Here is a 21,096-nt window from a genome sequence, read left to right on the forward strand (position 1 = left end):
CCTTTTTAATACATATATGTCACCCCTAGGGTAGACCCTAAACATCCCAGAGGGTAGAGTCTAGTGTATTTAAAAAATAGGAAATGTACTTTTCAGATTTACATGTCCTGGAAGTGAAAAACTCCTAAAGAAGTTTTTCACTTCTGTGATGGGCTACCTCTCCCATAGGATAACATTGGAGTTACATTATTTATTGAATAAGCTGCAACGTCCAATTGAGAGCAGGTAGACAAATTGAGTTTGATGTCGAAAGAATTGTAATTAAAATCCCTCTACTGGTAAAGTCTGTTTTTTGTCATAATTCTGAAAATGCCACGTTTAGAAAGTTACAACAACAAAATACCTTTGCTGATGATTATTCAATCGACATTGTTTTTTTCTAAATGTAATTAACTTGACCTGATATTTCTTACATGATAACTGTACTTTGGTTAATTGAAATTCATTTTGTGTTTCACAAATCATAGTCATTGGATAACATAAACAAAAAACTGTATAAACTTTTAATGCCCAAAGTAAAATTATAGATAAACACAAATTATACATACATTAACATTCATTACAAAACAAACACAATGTACCAGTGCCCAGTTGCCAAGAAGAGGAGTTTGCTATTATGTTCCAGTTGTCAAAACTCCTGAAATTCTAGCATAAAAAGGAGTTATAGCAGCAGATTATTTTAAATTAAGATCCCGATATTCCTTTCAGGGTTGCCTGAATTTAGTTGTGAACTCTAACAACTCCCTGGGCCTAATGCATAAAGGTAGACACATTTCCAACACCTTGCTTTTGGGTTCTCCTCAGGACCAAGATTGGGTCCAACTGCAAAAAAATGCAAAAAATGGGATTTCTTAAGAATCATTATACACATGGGCATATACTTCAGCCAATGCCTCTCATTATATTGACACAATTGCCTCTCTTTTGGTTTATGTTCCAACTGTATCCAGTGTAGTTGAAAAAAGCTGTAGATATTGAATAAAAGGGACAGATAGAAGCTCATGGTTAAAACCTATCTTATTCACTGTAATTGTTTTTAAATAGAGCATTGCAATTAGTCCTATGACTTACTCATTATTTTCTGTGCACCTGCTTTGGTGTGCGGATATTTTCTTCACTGAAGCTTGAGGCTTACTCTGTATCATTGAAATGGCCTGCATTGTGAGGGTGCACTGGAATCATATTCACCTGAACTTTCTCTGCCTGCAGTGAATGCAGTGCGGGAGGATGCAGTGTAGCAGTGTACAGGATCTTTAACCATCCGAAACACTTCTGCAAGGTGTAGGTAGTGAGTGTCTCGACTGTTGGGCTGTCTCTTCTGAGAGGTGTAGGTAGTGAGTATCTCGACCGTTGGGCTGTCTCTTCTGCGAGCTGTAGGTAGTGAGTGTCCCGACCTTTGGGCCGTCTCTTCTGTGAGGTGTCGGCACTTGATATGAAATGAGTATCTCTGCCATCTAGTAGCCACCTCTGGGATCTGCTGGCTTCTTTTTTCATCCACTAGTCACCCCATCAAATGGTAGTCATTCATTGCATTGGCGAACAAGTCTAGGCCATGAGTGAGACCTTACAAAGTGAACTAGGGGTTTGCAAACAGCAACTTGATGACTTATTTGAAAGTGCTGCAGCCTGTGCTCGAGGAGTCTGTCATACTACGATAGAGGCTAGAAAGTTTGTTTATGGTGGTGGGTAGTGGGTTGTCAAACCTTATAAGATGGACTCACTTCAGGAGTGCATGAGGACTGAGATTAGGGAGATTGGACTGTAGTCATTAAAACAGGGAGACAGGCACACTGACACACACAAACACATGCAGACACAAACATTCATACCACATAAATATCTGATACCCTACCCTGGGTCTGGTTCGCGCTATAGAAAGCTCTAAAAATAAAAATAAATAATAAATAATCACACACACCACACACAAAAACACACACACAGGCATACACAGGCGCGCACAATCACACCCAGATACACACATGCATACACCAAAAACACAAACACACATAATAGATCAGTCAGTCAATCAATAGGGTTCTTGTAAAGTGTGGCTAATCACCTGTGACGGTCAAAAGGAATAATAACACATGCACAGAAATGCTCACACAAAAACACATGCAGATAGACACATACCACATAAACACAAACTTACACACCACACACGGATGTATCCACGCACACAAACACACAGATGCATACATACCACATAAACCCAAACACATCCACATGGACACACATACACAGATACATATGCACAGACTTAATTCTAGTAGTAAAATCTTGACAAGTTTCCAATGAGGAAATCTCCTTCCATTTATTTAAACATGCGTTAGTGTTCCATTATCATTAGGTAATCTCTTGAAATCATGGTGTTTGTCTTTCATTAACATAACGTGTATTTGTAAAGCACAGTTTCACTGTGAACAAAAACTGATAAGTATCCCTCTTGACCTCTATTTCTTTTACTTAACAATTAATTTCTTGTGGGTTCACATGAAAAAGAGACAATCAATTGTGTTTAAGCATTTCAACTCATATATTTATTTTTTGTTTTTTATATAAATTATTTTTATGATATTTCCTTGCTCATATACATTTTTTCATTTACATACATTATTTACAAATATCATCTTATTCCTAAACACGCCTTGTACAATAATATATTCAATTACTGTGCTTATTTCATATTCTCAACAATGTATTTGAAGATATAAGCTAATACTCATTATAAAAAAACAAACCCTCTCCTGTAATTTTGAGAGAAATCCCCACAGCAATCACTCCTCTGTTCATACCACATGCATTTCACTATCATACAACACATTCACACTCCACCCCAGATGTACACCATCGATGTTGCTGGACTAGCCAGAGCTGGGCTAATTACTCAACCCTTAGATTATGGTGCCAATTACTAGGGTGTGACACTCTGTCTTGGTCGACGCACGTTTCGGTGGATCTAATTTCTTTTCTTGCCACCTTCTTCAGGACCTTTTTATTTGCGAATTTATCACGGGCAAAGATGAGGGGATTAATGTTCTGTATTCTGGTATTGCGCACGTAGTGAGAGTTTTCCCCACAAGCGATGTTGCTGATGACGTTCTTTTCCTTTTTTGCAATGCAATCAATACTTAATAAGACCGTATTACGATCCTAGGAGTCAGTTGCACATTTCCTCATGTGTTTATTTGGTTCATATGCTCGGGTTTGCTTTGTCCAAGCCTTTCTCGTAGTGCTGATGGCTCACTAGCCCCTAGGAGCTGCTCATGGAGCTCCACAGGCGTTTTCTAAAGAACAGCGTGGTATTGGTCTATTCCGTTTGTTCTTTTAGCCGCATAGTACAGTGACCGGGTTGACTGATATCTATCTTCTTTGGTGCTCTGTCGGCTATTTCTTAATCTCCTTCAGCAACTCGCATCGCGGACTTCGGCCTCCAGTCCATGGACACACATACACAGATACATATGCACAGACTTAATTCTAGTAGTAAAATCTTGACAAGTTTCCAATGAGGAAATCTCCTTCCATTTATTTAAACATGCGTTAGTGTTCCATTATCATTAGGTAATCTCTTGAAATCATGGTGTTTGTCTTTCATTAACATAACGTGTATTTGTAAAGCACAGTTTCACCCAGAAGGGTATCTTGGTTCTGAATTGCAAATGTTTATTGCTACCCAACAGGTACTCATTTTATCGACCTCAGGAGGATGAAAGGTTGAGTGGACCCACTGGGATTTGAATCTGTGGCCAAGAGGTCTAACACAGGCCCTTACAGTGGACGCATTAGTCCACTAAGGCATCAGACCTAGTTCTTCTCAGGCATCCAATTTCTTAGGTGGAACTAGATTGAAAAGCTTCCAACACTTTTTAAATGAAAGGTGATTACTTCATTGAAAATCGATCTGTTTTTTTCTGCTAAAATGAAGATTGATAATTAACTGAAAAAATGATGCAAGGACCACATCCACCACAACTCTTAAATTACTTTTTAGGTTTCGCCTGCACTGCGCTTACACTGTGCTTGAGAAATCTATTGTTTTTTATATACACTTAAAAGGGACTTACATCCTGCCTCCTCTCTTTCCTGGCCTCTTATTGGTTCCTGTCCGTGACACTTACCTTTCCTCCATTTCTGTTGGCTGTAGCATATTTTCCTGCGTTTACCAATTGCTTGCTCCTCATCTGCTTCTGTTATCAGTTTCCCGCTGCCGAAATACTGTTAACATCCGCTTTGGTGGAACTATATTTTCATAAAGTTTTGCCTTGTACTATTGCAGCATATTTATACAACAATTTATCACCCTGAGAGATTAAGCGATTTGCATAGAATCACAGGTTGTTTCGCGGCACCACCGAGATTCGACCCGCGATCCCTAGCTCTGGAGTCAGCAGCTCTGCCCGCTGCTCCACATCCTCTCCATTCCCATGTTCTCTGTCAGTGAGCTGTTTCCTTCTGCCGGATGATGATTGATGAAAACAGCTCTTTATCCAGTCACAGATCTGGGTTGAATCCATCATGGTTCTTTAGCTCACTTCGCCACCCGTGTTCAGACACAGATATATGCACATCAGTCTTGACCCTGTGCCTCATGGAAACAGTCCAGCCCGAACTGACAAGCCATGTCTTCCCTGGACCGGAAACAAGCATCCTGGGACCAGTTTCGGTCTAACAGGCATGCACATGGTGTAATATACTACTTATTACCGTTCATGGGGGAGGGGCGTCATGACCCACTCAAGACTTTGCCTATTGTGAGTCATGGCCCTTCCCAACACTCAGCACCTGTAATACGCAGCATATTACACTATCCGGATTTTTGTGTCTCCTTCACAATCCCTCTCTTTCCCTTTCACTCTCACTCTCTCTACACTGCCATCCAAGGAGGCAGTAGAGCATCCCTGTTGCTGTTCTGGGTACCCGAACAGATAGGTGCATAACCCTGCTGAAGCTTGGGTAGGCAGCTGATGGGTTCATGCCCTCTGGATACTGTGCCCTGCTGCTGCTACAGGCATTGGGGCTCTACCTTCACTGTCCTCTGGACCAGTTAGATTAGGCGGCTGGTAAGATATCCAGTGTACACGTTGTCATTAGGCATGCCAGCTGCGCAGGGGCAGGGGGCAGTATCTGAAGTACAGGTGGCCTCTTAGTCTGGGCCAACAAGATGGTTCTGTGAGTTCATTTACCTTTAATGACTCTTCGTGCGAGGTTCAGATCACATGTTAGACAGCTGGCAGGGCCAAGTCAGACTTTAATCCATTTGAGGTCGATAAATTGGACAGTATAATCTATTTCCGGAAAACATGTGTGTTGACCATGGTTTATCATATAACCAAAGCTGGCGGTTGTGTTCCACTCTGCGCTATGATAAGTGTTCTCTGCACACAGCCGCATAACCTATGGACAAGAGTGCATGACTCATGATTAGCGCTAGAGGTGTTTGCAATTTTCTCGAAGGTCATTGAAAAACTTTGCATAGTTTGCAAATTTTTCACTTCAACATATCTGTGAAAATCTGGACAGTTGTGAAAATGAAAGTCACATATATCGTTGTCTTGCTTTACAAGAGATTTACTCTCGCTTCAAAGATATACTTTGCAACATACTGTAATTGCTTTTCCTGCACTGTGCATAGAAAAGCTGAGCAAAATGTAAACATAGAGATAAATAAAATAATGCAAATATTTTCCAACACAGAATTAGGTGCATACATGTAAATAGGCCGAGTGCACCTCTGCGGTTCATGGCTGACTTGACTGAGTCCGTTCAGCCTGAAAATGATCTCGCTGTGTGTGAGGATTTTTCTTGAGATGTGGGGGTACGCTCATTTACCACTGGTGTCCAGGGGCCACACTACTTCCAACATTAGGATAGCCCCCCATCTCCTTTGTGAAGGCAAACATGCTGTCCTGACCATCTGGTCCATGAGGTGAGTAGGGATGCACCCACTGTTGTTTGATTAGGAAAGGGTGCAAAGGCATCAGAGTCCTACATTTGTTTAGGATTCAACTGATTGTGAAAGAGTTCAGTGGGACGGATGTGGTCGTGGGCAGCGATCACTAAGGCGTGCCATGTGATGCGGCACCCGACGAAGGCCCTGGCTCCATCACTTCCTTGTGGGGCCCAGACTTTATGGTCAGGACTTGAAAGCGATGTTCATAGATGTGACCTGTGAATGCTGCAAACATGGTTCACATCATTCAGGAATCACAACTTCTTCCAACCATTGTATCAAGACCATACACCAGACATGTTGAGGGGGGCTTCCCCTTGATCCCTGCAGGTGGATTGTGGTTTGGGGATCTTTTAGGCTCACCCTCTGGACGAAGACAGGCAATGCGGCAGCTGCACAACATTACAGACGAAGCTCTTCTGCCTTTCTTCACCAGCAAGCTTGCGGGATCGCAGGCTCCTGGTGGCATTACTCCAGCAAGATGTGCGCCATGCAGGGTTTCCAGAGGTCTGAGCCTTGTGCAGGTGGACCTGTTATTAGGCTGGCTTCTCGTGGTAGGCACACAGGTAGGCGCCCTGTCTTTCCACAGGTCCCATCAGCAAGGCTTCATGCAAACTTCTCAGACTTCGGCCCAGAGTTCATCAGATGTCCTTTTCTACAGTGATATGCTGGCAGAAACTGCCCCCCAGGAGTCTGCTTTATCTAAACGGTGTAGCACTCTTTCAACGCATGTTCCAGTTGTCTGTTTTTCGCAGGCTCTGAAGCCAGCCGTCACAGGTCCCATGAGTTTGGACCGGTTCCTAGTGATATGTGAATTGCACTCAGACAGTCCTGTGAACCTCTTCATTCTGCCTTGGAAACCACACAGAAAGACATGGAGGCGGCTTTCACTTACTAAGGGTGAAGTCTACCCTGAAAAAAGGAATGGGCTGGTGACCCTCCTCTGTCCACCAGAGAGAACCCGTTTCAGGGAGGGAGACTCTAGAAGGGGGGTGTATATGCTAGAGTCCCCAAAATGAACATAGCTTGACTTCGCTAAAGCAAGCAACTATCTTGCGCAGAACACACACAAATGGAGGCCACCATTCACCATGCACCCATGTATCCCACACACATTACACACACATCCTCTATTAACCCCTACAATCTAAGTGTTTCATGTCTCTACGTGTCAACTGGGCGATAGTACCTCGGTGACGGGTGCTACGGGCACCGTCACATTTGTATAATATGAAGTGCTGTTTGTTCACTTGATGGTCTATTTATTTTCAACGATAAGAACAGATGGAACTTTTTTTAATTAGCCAAACGTCAGGAGATTGTTATGCCTGTACTCAATGGAAATATTGGTATGCATGTACTGGTATTTGTATGCACAAAAATAGCTGCTTAGCAACATAGCGCAGTGCATTCATTGGGGCTGTTCAGAGGCCTTGCAAGCTCCTGTACTCCAATTGGGAATTTAAACTTCTGAATCGCCTTTTAAGCGCCGAAGATGGGAATGGTCCCGAGTTTCCAAAGTCGGTAGTCTTAGCAACAATATTCTTTTGATGTTACTTAAATTCTCCCACTATAAGACTTTTCTGTGGTTGCTCTGGGATTCATCTCCTGTGCAAAATGTATGTTATTAGAATTAAAACGTATCGCCTGTGGGTATGTAACACTTCTGTTCACTGTGAGTAGTGACTGGACCCATATATTTTACCAGGTCATTTGTGATGCAAAGATGCACAAACTGCTGAATCCTCTGAGGCTCCTTGCATCAAAGCAGCCCTTTGCTATGAAGGATCAAGAGAGGGTAGAGCCGTAGTTTGGTTCACATCTGCTGTAGTGCTGTTCTGTAGTTCAAAGTTTCATGTTAGAGTAGTCCTCTTGTCATTACAATTCTGTGACCTTTTTGGCCAATGGTCCACTCTGCTATGTGCTTGTTTTTGTCCCATGCTTTCTGAAAAGGACTGCCTGTGCTGTACCATTGCCTGACACTTGCTCTGTTCTTGGGTAAAGCACTGGCCCATTCTCACAGGTGGTGTAGCAGGGGTTTGACGCTCAGCGAGCCTCCAGTCACTGATGATATTTTTAGGTCTTGCCTAGCGAAAGCAGCGCATGCGCTGCTATCGCTATTACGAGTACCTTTTGGAATCGATTCTGCGGAACACTCGCATGCACGCGTCTGCATGGACAAAGATGGCTGCTCTCGCCATCTGTCCATAGCAGACAGCATGCGTGTGTCCGTCGTACTGTGGACAGCCCGACGCCATCTTGCGATGCTTTTGTTGTCATAGCAACGAAAAAGCGATCGCTAGACAGATATGCCTGCGCTGCGGTGCGGATATGAAGGTGCACTGATTCGGGAACAGCTTTCATGCTCTGATCGAATCCTCTCCGATCCGCACTAGCGCCACTATTTGCAGGATTCTAGCGGCAAAACCAGCCTCATTCCACAGCCCGCGGCAACAGCTCGTCCGTCGCTCAAGGCGCCATCGTCCTCTTCCTGCTGGGGGGCAGCTGGTAGCAGTTCTGATCCCAGGTTTGCCTTCACCGCGCTTCAAAGCGTCCAGGAGTCGCCATGGACACGAATACATTGCACAATTTCTGGGGAGGAATAGCTGCTCTCAATAACAGCTCTAGAGGCCGAATCAGCCTGAACGCAGCAGACTGTTCGCATAAGTAGACATATCCCAGGCAAGGCAACAGAGGGATGACCATGTGTCCCGCCGGAAGCCTTGTTATTGCTGCACTGTGACCCTCTCCCTGCGCCTATAGGATACTCATGTGCTGAGCTGCACTCACAGCTTTGTAGCCCGTATTTTCCTGTTATGTTTTCTTATTTTCTGTATGGATCGTCTCTTCATAACCGGCGTACAGAGAGAACAAATCCCAAAAGACGGCGTTAGTGTGCTTTAGACAGGATTGCATACAAGAAGGGATGCTCCAATCTTACATCCACCTATATTTAGCAGTCTCTTGCCACGTTTTACTTTGTAGTGCTAGAAACTTAAGAACAGCCAGAAAATGAAACGACCCCTCACTTTGAATCGACCTCTGTTGGCAACGAGCGAACAAAGCAGATGAGCTCGACCCTCCCTCAAAGTGTTCCCTTTACTCTCCCATCCATACATATTTGGGATACAACCAGCTCACTTACTCGCCCTTCACATTTCCGTCCATCCAACCTTTGACCCATACATTGAGTATCGATCATCCAGCTATTCACAGATCCAACCATCCATTCTTTCACTTTTTCATCCATCCATACTTTCACCCATCCATCCTTCCATTCACCTATCCATTCAATCTCCTCACCACCCATCCTTTCACCCATCTAGTCATCATACATTTACCCGTCAATGTTTCTCCTTTCCATCCATCAATCTCTCCTCCCTTCAGTCCTCCCTTCTTTGCTTCCTTTCACAGTTTTTTCAGTTTTTCATAATTTTCTTCTTCACTTTAACCGTCACCTCTTTTCACAAACTCATTTATAAGCTTTGGTCTCCAAACCTGTGGAAAAAAGACGCTTATAAATAACTAATCAAGGATTTAGTGGGACCTCCAATGCAGCTGCTAAAGTGCGTAGTCCTCAACACCAATGGCTACAAATGAGACTGTGCAAATTCACTGAAAAGAACACGACCACCAAACAACTCAAGCCAATGTGTAAGCACTTCTCGGCACAGCTAATGGCTGGACTTCTTAATGACAACATTGCAGGTGAACTATAATAACTGTTTATGACTTCATCTGTCAGTACGGAATCAAAAGCCTTGGGGATGACAGCTTTGTGCGCTGCTGCTGATCCACACTCTGCTGAGCATGTGCATTGGAAAGGAATGTCACCACCAATGTGTCAGGGACAAGTTATGAGTAGTGCTTAATTTGTACAGGAATAGGTGCTGGGGCTCAAAGTTTTGCTTAGACGTCCACGGCCAGTGCTACTGAAAGTTGGGGGTGATGAATACCAAGGGATCATAGTCCTAATTCTTCCTCATGCTTAGGGTGACCAGATTCTCAAAACAACAAGCATTTGAAATGCAATAGGTCTCGCGTTTACGCAGGTTTAAGCTATCAGCATTGTAAATGATTGCCTTTTATTTATGTTTTAAAAACGAAAACAAAAATAAAAGGCATTGTTATATGCTATATCAATAGCTCAGACTCATGTAAATGCGAGACCTATTGCATTGCAAATGCTTGTTTCTCTAATGGTCTAAGAAGTTTACAGTTCAGTTTAACACCTTGAGAAATTCTCCTCAGATACTTACAATGTCTAACAAGGAAAGGCACTGGGTTTGATGGTCATGGAGGTATCAGGGGATCTTTGTAGTCAACCAGCTTCGGGGTGATTCTGTTGAACACAGGATTAATTGATGGTGAGTGTTTCGGAGGATCTGAAATCGCCTCACTAGGGTGGTGTAGATAGGTGAGCAACAGAAGAAAGCTTTAAAGTTGTGTATCGTCGATTGTTAAAGAGATCTACAACTTTGGAGACATTGAACGTGTTTGGCTCCCAGGGGGTTTGTCCATGGGAATGTGCTCTTAGGTGTAAGTGCTGTCATGGGCCACAAGGCCTTCCTTCCAGCATGCTTTGGTTACTCCTCACTGGTATTTTAGAGCTTGGAGCATCCAACAACCCTTCCTTAGCTTCAAGAACTGAATGAATAAATATCGGGATCTGTAGCGTGCTTGGCTACATCTAAAGTGCCCCGGCACTAGGCCCAAGCAGAAGAGAGGGAGAGAGAGAACTAACTTAATGGCATATTTACAAGGGGACATCACTTTTTCTGACTTTCCAGTGGTGCAATACTCTGCTCCATATTTATAAAGCAGCGTTAAGGCACTTTGTGGGGCTTAACGCCACTTTGTAAATATTGTTTCCCTTCACGCAGGTATCTGTGAGAAAGGGGCGTGCAATGAGTGTTGCTGTGGGGGTTCCACCGCAACACCCATTGCATTTTTATGCTGCCCCAGATTTACAGGGATCTGTAAATCTGAGGCAGCACCAAAAACGAACGCCACTGAATAGCAGGAGCTAGACTGGTGCAATGAGGAGAAATACTTTTATTTCTCCTCGTTTTTGCTCTTTCTAAGTGTGCTGCATTCTGCAGCCTTTAAAGATTGTTTATGTGCAGGAAGGTGTCCCTTGATACATTTGACTCATTCTGCTATGACAAATGGTTGGCAAAGTTGGGAGAGGAAGTCAAGGCATATCCGCACACATTGCCCCTACGACTAGATCACTGCAGCCACCCATCACCTGACCATGAGGAAAAACACACACACTCAACTCAGATCACACGATACTAGCCAAAGTACCCCCAAGTTAGCTGATGTCACTGACATAGACACCTCACCCCAACAACCTTCTATTGACACAACCTGCATCTCTCATCACCACTTATTGGTATGTGTAAGATCACAAGGCCAGTTTACGCGGGGCGATTTCAGTGTTGAATCTCCCCATTCAGCAGTCAAGGGATCAGGGAGCACGTGAAGAGACAGCAAAGGCACATACATGACCACTAAAGAAGTCTCAAAAGCCAGGGCCGTAAACACGGACAGAAACAAGAGGGACCCACTGTCTCCGATCCCACCACCACCCCACTCACATGCAGCACTGAGGCGCTGCCGGGACGCGTTAACATAATGTTCCATAAAAATAAATCTGCAACAACGTAATATAAATCAAAAAACATTTATTGGAATTGTATTTTGATTCTATACATATGTTTTCGAGAAACGTTTGAGAAATATCAGCTCCCTATGCCATTCTCTCTTTAGTGGAAACTTTACAATGAAAAAAGATTGTTGTTTCAATAAAGAGAGTGACCGTGACATCCCTGGGCTCTGCTTGGCTCTACTTTGCTCTTCTGCATCCACTGCACCTTCACTTTCTGGTTTTTGCTGTAACTATATTTGGCGGTAAAGAGGACCCTGAAATATATGGGTGGCTACAAAGTCCCCTCTGCTTTTTAGAAGACTTTCGTATGCAGGACGCCCCTGAGGAGACTCGCCATTACTCCGACCTGGCTAATTAACTATTAAAATCCAGACACAGCAAATTTGAGAGATAGCTTTGGACTGTCTATTTGTACGTCTAAGGGACGGCTACGTGGAAGTAATAGTGCTATCATTAATTATCGAGGCAGAAATCGGGATGCACCACATTTACAACAATGTATTGTTAAAATCTGATGCATGGTATTTCTGACTGGTACAGAAGACACTTCTGCAGATTTCAATTAAAAATTATTCTTCTAAAAAAAACTCCAAATCAAAGTGCATCTTAATCTTTTTCATCACAGTGCATTTCCAATAAAGTTTCATAAATACATTCAAGGTGTGGGCGAGGTTAATCTGCGCGCTGTCGGCCATGTCCTGAATCTTTGGTGGTCCTGCGATGCTGTACTAACATGTCTCCTTCTTAGTTCGATACTAAAGGGGTCCTGGTTCAGCATTGCTCGGGGCCACAATAGACCGTTTGGAGATGTCTCTGTGTCCAACAGGACAAGTTTGTCTGGAGGATATGACCTCTCTCTTTGAGTGCGTCTCGGTTATTGCTTGGCATGGGTGCCCACGGTGTTGCTTTTCCTTCCCACATTTATCCTTCCATGCTGCAGGAGTCCATGGGTTCGCCCGTTTCTAAAGGTTTGTGCCAACTGTCATTGGGACCGTGAGAGATAGCTCTGTCAGTCTGCCTGTCAAGGTGGGTACCATCTGATGTTGCTCGGTACGACCTCAAAGAGCAGGGACTTCTGACCAGAAAACATAGAAGGTGTAAAAAAGGGCCTGTTTAGTTACAGATCACTGAACGCTGCAGGTTTTCACAGCATACATTTTCTCAGGTGAAACCTGCACCTCGGTATGTGGTGTTAGTGCAAGCACCCACATTCTTGGTGTGTTTTGTAGAGGTGTCCTGTCCCCGAACAACATTCATTCACAACTGACGGTGATCACTCACGCTGAGAGGCCTCGACGGCGCCCTCCTCAGGTGGCCAGCACCCGCAGCTCTGGGCCCGCGTGACCTGCAGAGGCAGATTTCCTTAGAGGTAGACCCTTTTCGCGCTCACCCCCACTCCCGCGTACAGAAACACAACACCAACAACACAGGTAATGTTATATCTTTTATCAGTCTCAGCTTAGTTGGGCACGAACGAATCTTTTCAGCAATACATCACATATTCAGTTTATTGGATTTCATTGCACCATAGTATTTAAAAAAAACAGGAGAAGCTGTGGTTTCACGTGTTTCCCACTGCATCTAACATGTGTACAGTGTATGTAGCCTGCCTGCAGCCCCTTCCCTGGCCGGCGTGTGAGATGCAGCCTGCCTGCCTGCAGCCCCTTCCCTGGCCGGCGTGTAAGGTGCTGTCTGCCTTCAGCCTCCTCCCTGGTCGGTGTGTAAGACTTTGTGGCCTACGTGCAGCCCCTTCCCTGACAGGGAGGGGCTGCTCCCTGGAGGGAGTGTAAGGTGCAGCCTGCCTGCCCCTCCCTCCCTCCCTCGTGGGCTCCCAAGCAGAGGTAAGGAGCAGGTGCAGGCCGTCACCGCAGCATCACTGGCCCGAGCAGTGCACCTCCCCTCCCACCCGCCATTCACCAGCACCGCTGGGGCTCCACGGTGACAAGTCCGCCCTCCCCGCGCACCCCATCACCACTGCAGGCGCCATATTGAACCACCGGACGCTGTAAGAGGGCCAGCTGCCACTGCACTGCCAGATGTACAGCACAGCTCACGCTACACTGCCGTACTGAGACGGGCTACAACACTGATTTACTTTAATTGCATAATAACGGCGTTCGGAAATACAGACTGCGTCATCGGATACAGCATTGCATAATGCACAGATCAGACACCTCGACAAAGCAATACCACTCCGGTGTGCTGCAGTGCAGCGTACTGCATAAGGAGGACAGTCCCACTGGCAACACTGCATGGAATATGGCACATCACACCACACTGCGGCGCCTCCGAGGTGCGTGACATGGCACACGGATATACCTGCCCCACATGTATACCCACCCACGGATACACGCCCCCACACAGATGTGTGCACCCGGGGATTTACCTAAACAAGGGTACTGAGCTGCACACAGATCTAGAGGGCCCCGCTATATACGTAGTAACAGATGAGCTCCTGTACGCGGGTAGAGCGGCCCCTAGATATATACCTAGCCAAGGAACATGTGCATGGACATATCTGCACCTGGGTACATCGCTACACACGCAACATACGGGTACTCGAAGATATCTGCCCTTAGATGGATATGCACGTTCACATGGGCACCCGTGCCCACACATATCTATTCCTAGATAAATACCTGACGATGCATGTCTACACAGACCTCAGACATATACCTAGGCACAGATCATATATACACCGACATACCTGCACACACGCAAGTAGGTTTTTACACGGATGTGCCGGCATACATACATGTAAAGATAGGTAGATAGAGATAGATAGATAGATAGATAGATAGATAGATAGATAGATAGATAGATAGATAGATAGATAGATAGATAGATAGATAGATAGATAGATAGATAGATAGATAGATAGATAGATAGATAGATAGATAGATAGATAGATAGATAGATAGATAGATAGATAGATAGATAGATAGATAGATAGATAGATAGATAGATTTGGCCACATATATCTATTTCCTCACACGAGCACTCTGAATTGCCATCGATCTGATATGTATCCTACAACGAAATCTCAGATAATTACAGTAATGAATAAAAAGATGTATGATAAATCAAAAATGAGCCTCCCTGAAGATACATGTCCTGGTACCGTCATATACACGTTCAGATGTATACCTATGTATCAACTTAAACACAAGAATTGCTTTCCAGAGATATTTACCTACACATAGAGGCGCCCGCCCACAGACGTGGACCTGCACAAATGCACATCAATGAATGGCATTTACAGGTATACAACTACCTTCTGATTTATACCGACGAATATAAATGTAAGAAGCTATCTGCTCTGCGATATAAACATACACGTCGATAGGTACATGGGCACTGATATGCTATACCAGCACAGTGTGTGTGTGCGTGCGTACGTGCGTGTGTGTGTGTATATATATATATATATATATATATATATATATATATATATATATATATATACAGACGTGTACTGGCATACAGATATGCACCCTTAAATGGACACATACCGGCACACAGGTACAGGCAGGCACTTTGAAATGGCACCAGGGTGGAATTCAGCCCACAACAAAACTGCTCTATGTTTAAATGAACAAATATAAAGCGATGCCTAGGCACATATATGTATTTGTAAATAGATACATATGTACCTCCACATTCATGCGTACCATCGCAAAAATATACCCTCATACAGATGTCTCCTCTACCTGCACACACAAATGCATACCCACTTACAGATCTCCCCCTGCGCACAGATGTATACCACCACACATACAATTCCTTGCACATAAATATGTCCATGCGCACAGATATTTGACTGCATATTAACATGCAGCTGTACAAACATATTTTCCTGCTTTTAGTTTGGTACCCGCAGACAGGTATACATATACACAGATGTAGCTGCACAGAGCATCTCCTTTGAGGTATGGGCATGTCAAACAGAGAATGAAATGTGCATTATTCTTCCGACTGACTACCAGCTAGGGACCCCCTTTGGCAAACTGAGCTTCTCTCACAATAGTTAACACTGTTAGTAAATCTCTCAACACGGTCACTAAATAGCACACAGAGTTCCAATCGCCCTCTGAAATGGCCCGGGCTTTCAGAAAACCTGTGAAAGTGATCATCAGAACCGGTCACCTGCTCCCGCGGGCCTCCTCGAGCGACACGTGTACGTAACACAGCAGCCCTGGTGGGCTGGTGCTTGGCCATCATTCATTCTTTGGAAGTCCTTCACCAAGCCAGCCGGACGCCTTTTGTTACATTTCTCTTCCTGCCTTTCCTTGTCATTATCAATATACATTAAAACACCGAAAAACATTCTCATTGGACAGTCAAATAAAGGCAATGAATATAAAACATGATCAAAGACAGCGGGGCCAGTGCAGGCCTCCCGTGCGTTTTTTTTTTTCGGCTGTGACACTGCAGACGGGGAATCCCTTCCTCCCGCCCACCTGTCAGAGAGTCGAACCCCTTTGGGATTCCCAGAACGCTGCGTGTGGGTCATCCTCACAGTCACCGCCGTTCCACGCCAGAAATACGTACGTGATGACGTAGCTAGGTGGGAACACGTCATCCTCAAGTATGCATATAATGCGGGGGGGACACTGTCCATTCCTGGAGTCTGTTTCAGATCTCGGGCAGTGGGTATACGAGGCAATCACATGCTTCACTTGTTTGATTCCGAACGTATTAGTAACTATTACAAATCTGATCTAGTATTCATTAATGCATAGTATTCGCCTTGCTCAGCATGCACAATAAATTGAGGGTTTGCTGTGACAAGTACTCATGCCTGTGGGTGATTAAAATGTCATCTGTGTGGAAATAAAACCTTCGACATCTGTACATATATATTGTATATTTGTATATGTATACCAACAGTATAATATATATGTACATGTACTTGTATGTACATTTAAATATACATTTTGCAGAATTCTCACGATCCCTCTCCGTGACGTTGAATATTCCAAAGGTGATCACTGTCAGTCATCACTCCAAGCTGACAGGCATCCTTTTTCCACCCTATGACGTGGAATAATATATGTGCCTACACAGTCTCACACTGCGGCCACCTTCTCAACCCTCTGGGACAGTGTCTGCAAACATTTCTGTGTCAAAATGTGATATTGCACTTTATACTCATGTCCATCTATACAGGTATATAAATATATAAATATGTGTACGCAAATGCATTTGTGTACATCTGGTGTGTGTGTACACATAAATGTACACATGTTAAATATATAGAAATATGACTATAATGCAGTGCTACATGTACTTATACATGTATTTTACATACAGACATCCAACTATAAATGCATATTAATTGAATGTTTGGCATTTGTTGTTGACCTATCATGGTTTTATTTTGAACCCATATTTCATAGGCGTGATGTCATTCCACGAGATATTTGCTGTCCTTAATGTAGATTATGTAATCTGCGTGAATTCGAGTTTCCAAGTAATCAATGGGCCGCCTAGAAATGTCGGGAGGGGTGTTTTCACTACCCATTTACCTACTTGAAAAGACATGTATTATCAAAAACATGTAACAGGTAAACTATGTAGTATGGTTCAACAGTGCCAGCTCGGAATTCTGGACACATACGCAAATCTCTCTACCTATCCCCTTAACTATGATGTCACAAGAGCTCCTCCATGGATTTGAGTTGGGAAATATGTTACATTTGAGGGTGCCCTACAAATACACCAAGCATCTGATAAGACCATAATGCACAGATACCCGTAAACCATCCTTGCACTCGCACGTAGACCCATGGAAAGTTGTATATATATCAGTCAGGTGTGCGTGTCCATTTATGGCACACTCCTATACACCTACATGGGCTGCATGCTCTCCGGCTGCAGCTTCTTGTAGTGGGCGGGCAGGGGCTTGAGGGCATGGGGGATGGGCAGCTGCTGGACGCTGCGGGGGAAGTGCGCGGGGGGCAGGCACTGCAGCACCGTCTGCATGGCCCTCAGGTAGAGCGTGGCCGGCGTGCGGCCCACCAGGTAGCAGTACTTGTCCTCGCCCAGCAGCGCCGTCCAGTAGCCCGGGTGCTCCTGCAGCACGGCCCGCATCTTGAACTGCAGGCTGGGCCGGAAGAGCAGCAGGTAGTCCAGGCAGCGCTTCTTGGACTCCACGTTGACCTTGGAGTCCCAGAGCTGCTCGAGGATGACGTCCAGCGCCGTCTGGCCCTTGCCGTCGCGGATGCGCGGCGAGGCCCCGTTGCCCAGCAGCACCAGGATGGTCTCGGCGCGCAGCAGCTCGCAGGCCAGGTGCAGCGGGGTCTTGCCGTCCTCCAGGTGGAAGCAGCCCGTGCGGTCGAGGTAGGCGCCCAGGCCGGGCCGCCGCTGGTGCGCCACCTCCAGGATCATGGCCAGGATGTCACGCCGGTCGTAGGTGACGGCCATGGCCAGGTGCGGGGCGGACGAGGGGCAGCAGCAGAACTTCTCGCCCGGCACCCGCAGCGCCTCCTCGGGGTAGTGGGAGAGCAGGTGCTGCGCGTAGGGCCGGTGGTCGTGCACCACGGCGTACAGCATGGCCTCGGAGGGCGAGTAGCAGCGCTCGCTGGCGTTCTCCTCCCAGTAGAAGCACTTCATGGTGCGCATGTCCTCCAATGTCCACACCGGCTTCTGGTCGCGCACTGCCTGGTAGAACATGTAGGACAGGAAGCGGCACTCTCGGCTCTGCTCCTCCTGCAGGCCGCCGGACATGGCGCCCCGCGGAGAGCGCCGACCAGGCTGAGGCTGCGGCGGGTGCTGGGAGTCCCAGGCCCACGGTGCGCCTTGAGGTGGTCTCAGCGCCACCTCATGAGGTGGGCCCAAGCATCACCGCTTATCCCCGGTCCTGTCAGAAAGAATGATCCAAGCTCCCCCAATGCCTCACTGATCCATCCGAATCCACGCGTGCACGTGCTTTAATGGGCCACGCACCCCAGTGAGAGATGTATGCCGGCCCCACTGCTTCTTGCCTTCCCTTGCAGCACCGTGCGTGTTAATGTTTAAAGCGCACCACAAAAAGATGATCCCTGGGACGACTGCTCCAAAACGCAGGAGTGTTGTGATTTCCTGATTCTAGCACCCACGACGTGTCCTCTCCTCCTCATCCTCCGATGCCGTGCGCTTTTGTGAATCCAGCTCCCCGCAATGAGGCACGCGCCACTGCCCCGTCTCCCCTACCGCCTCAGTGCGCTTTAATGACAGTAAAACGTGCCCGACTCTGTTGCTCGCCCAGCGCTTCTCCGGTGCGCTTCAATGACAGCACCCCGCACTTAACAGTCTCCACGTATTGCTGCTGTTTCTGCATTCAGTGAGTCCAGCAATCCATACACAGGCGGTGTCCCGGTGCTGCTGCACCCCCCAGCGCCGAGCCCGTGTGCAGCCGCACCCCCAGCGCTGGGGCCCTGTGCCTCAATGTTCCAGTACCCCGGCACTGCCCTCCTGTGCACCAGATCCGTGTGCTGAGGACGCGCTGCGACGACCTTCAGAGGATGCTACGCGCCTTGCAGCTCTCGCCTCCTGCTCCCCTCCACCCTACTACACACACACGCGCGCTCTGCAGTGCTTTTATTCACAGACGCACCATTTCCCAGGCTCGCTTAACCCCTCCCTCCCCGAGAGATATCTGCTGCTAAGAAACTGGTTGCAACAGGACCACAAACGCCCTTGGCAACCCCCGCGCGCGGGCGCGCATCGTCTGGGGCGGGATGCTGACGGGGCGCTGTCTGGCACCTCGGGGGCAGGCGTGTGAAGGCGAGCGCGTTCCCCCGGCTTCCAAGACTGTCCATGAACATACAATCTCGTGGCTGCGAGATCCTGCAAATCCCGTTAAACCAGTGTCCTTGCTTATTGTTTGCACACCCGAGGGGACTTACAGGCAAGCTAAAGCAGGTGTCTAAAGGCCTCCTCCCTATGGCAACGTATTGACATTTAGATAAACCCATAGAAACCTAGCGTCAACATCTTCGTTGACCTACCTTCCATCTGTAATCGGCTGCCTTCAAACAATCTTAAAGAATTCACGTGCCACATACCCAGATGCACCCCGAAGCCTGACGCTGTTTGTAGGCCTGAAGTGTCACAGTTGGTAGATATGGTCTGTGATTACGAGCACAATCTTCGTTATTTTAATTATAACAAGTGATGAGGTAGACTTTTTTTTTAAATATGGCACCCACCGCAATCTTCATGAAAATGCACGTACATGCTCCTTGCCTTTAACTTGCATATGTCGGTTTGCAGTAAAAGAAGAACAAATAAAAAAAACACACACACATTCTTAAAATGCAAATGGAGTTTTGGAGTCTCCGTCAAAATAAGCAGCCATTTCAAATGCTGTGCACGTTTTCATTAAATATCAATCTGAAAATGAAAGGATGTTTTCTCAAACCTAAAGGTGACAAGTTATATACATTTTTGTAGACGAAAACGTGTTTATGTTAAAAAAAAACTTGTAAAGGGATAGTTCTATATTAAATTCTACAATTCTATTCCAAAACGTTCTTATCGGATTGAACAGCAGCTGCAGATGTGTGAGTGTATCTTGCAAGACACCGGTTGGAACTAGGCAAGGCCTATCCGCCTTTCATCTTCAATGTGCCAGGCAGATGCATTGGCAGTGCAATTTCCATAACAAAATTGTGGTAAATTAATTCAATATTTACCTCATCTCAGAATTTCTATACTTAATCATAATTTCAGTCAAAGCAAAGAGAGGAGTCCGTGGTGTTCGAGTAAAAAAAAGGGTCCAGTAACTCGAGATAAGGGGAGAGCTCCAGCACCAAGCGGGTACAGGAGTAGTCTGCAGTTTTATTCACACATCAGAATATTTATACAGTTTTCAGTCAATAGGAAAAAGAAGAAAGGAGAAGTGACAAGGTAGGGGCGTGTCTTGTGTCTCGTGAGAGGGCATGTGATGTGTGGAAATGTGTTCTCTTTCAGTTGAAGGCCCTTACTCATTCGGGGGTTTATCTCTGGCTTAGAGTCAAGAAATGGAAGCATCTTGTGTAAAACAGGAACTATCTTGCTGGTTCTGGGAATTGGCAGAACCACAGAAATGTGTGTTCACAGTGTACAGCCTTGTGCTTCCTCTATTAGTTGGTGTGGTTTCAGGGCCTAACCTCGTGCTTCCTCTTTCAGTTGGGGGTGGTCACAGGGCAGCTGGTGTGACAGGCTGAGTCACCAACAATGGACAGGATGTGGCTGAGTCTCTGGCACAACTGGGGGAAGGCACACAGGCAGGCTTCTTGGAATTGGCTCAACCACAAGGAGCAGGGGGTTGTGCAAGATTCAATGGGGATGTGAAGGACAGTTTTCAGACAAGTTGCTGAGAGCATGTCACACACAAAATGGGTGAAACAGGGAAATGATTGGGCACAATTGTCAATTTTATTTCCACATTCCCTCCTTGCCCCAGAGTGTACCTATATTATATCTCAATGTACATGAGATCATC

General features: G+C 45.8%; 1 protein-coding gene across 1 annotated transcript; it reads right to left on the minus strand.

The window, feature by feature from the left end:
- Positions 1-11,627: 11,627 nt before the first annotated feature.
- On the minus strand, positions 11,628-19,166 carry LOC146821915 (ankyrin repeat domain-containing protein 9-like). The gene has a single exon (XM_085613006.1). The coding sequence runs from the start codon at positions 18,354-18,356 to the stop codon at positions 17,478-17,480; it is 879 nt and encodes a 292-aa protein (XP_085469132.1). The 5' UTR covers positions 18,357-19,166; the 3' UTR covers positions 11,628-17,477.
- Positions 19,167-21,096: the final 1,930 nt, after the last annotated feature.

Source organism: Triturus cristatus, chromosome 6 (assembly GCF_964204655.1).
Source record: "Triturus cristatus chromosome 6, aTriCri1.1, whole genome shotgun sequence".
NCBI classification, from domain to species: Eukaryota; Metazoa; Chordata; class Amphibia; order Caudata; family Salamandridae; genus Triturus; species Triturus cristatus.

Coding starts and splice junctions, on each gene's coding strand:
- LOC146821915 (XM_085613006.1), bottom strand. CDS start 18,356: ATGTCCGGCGGCCTGCAGGAGGAGCAGAGCCGAGAGTGCCGCTTCCTG.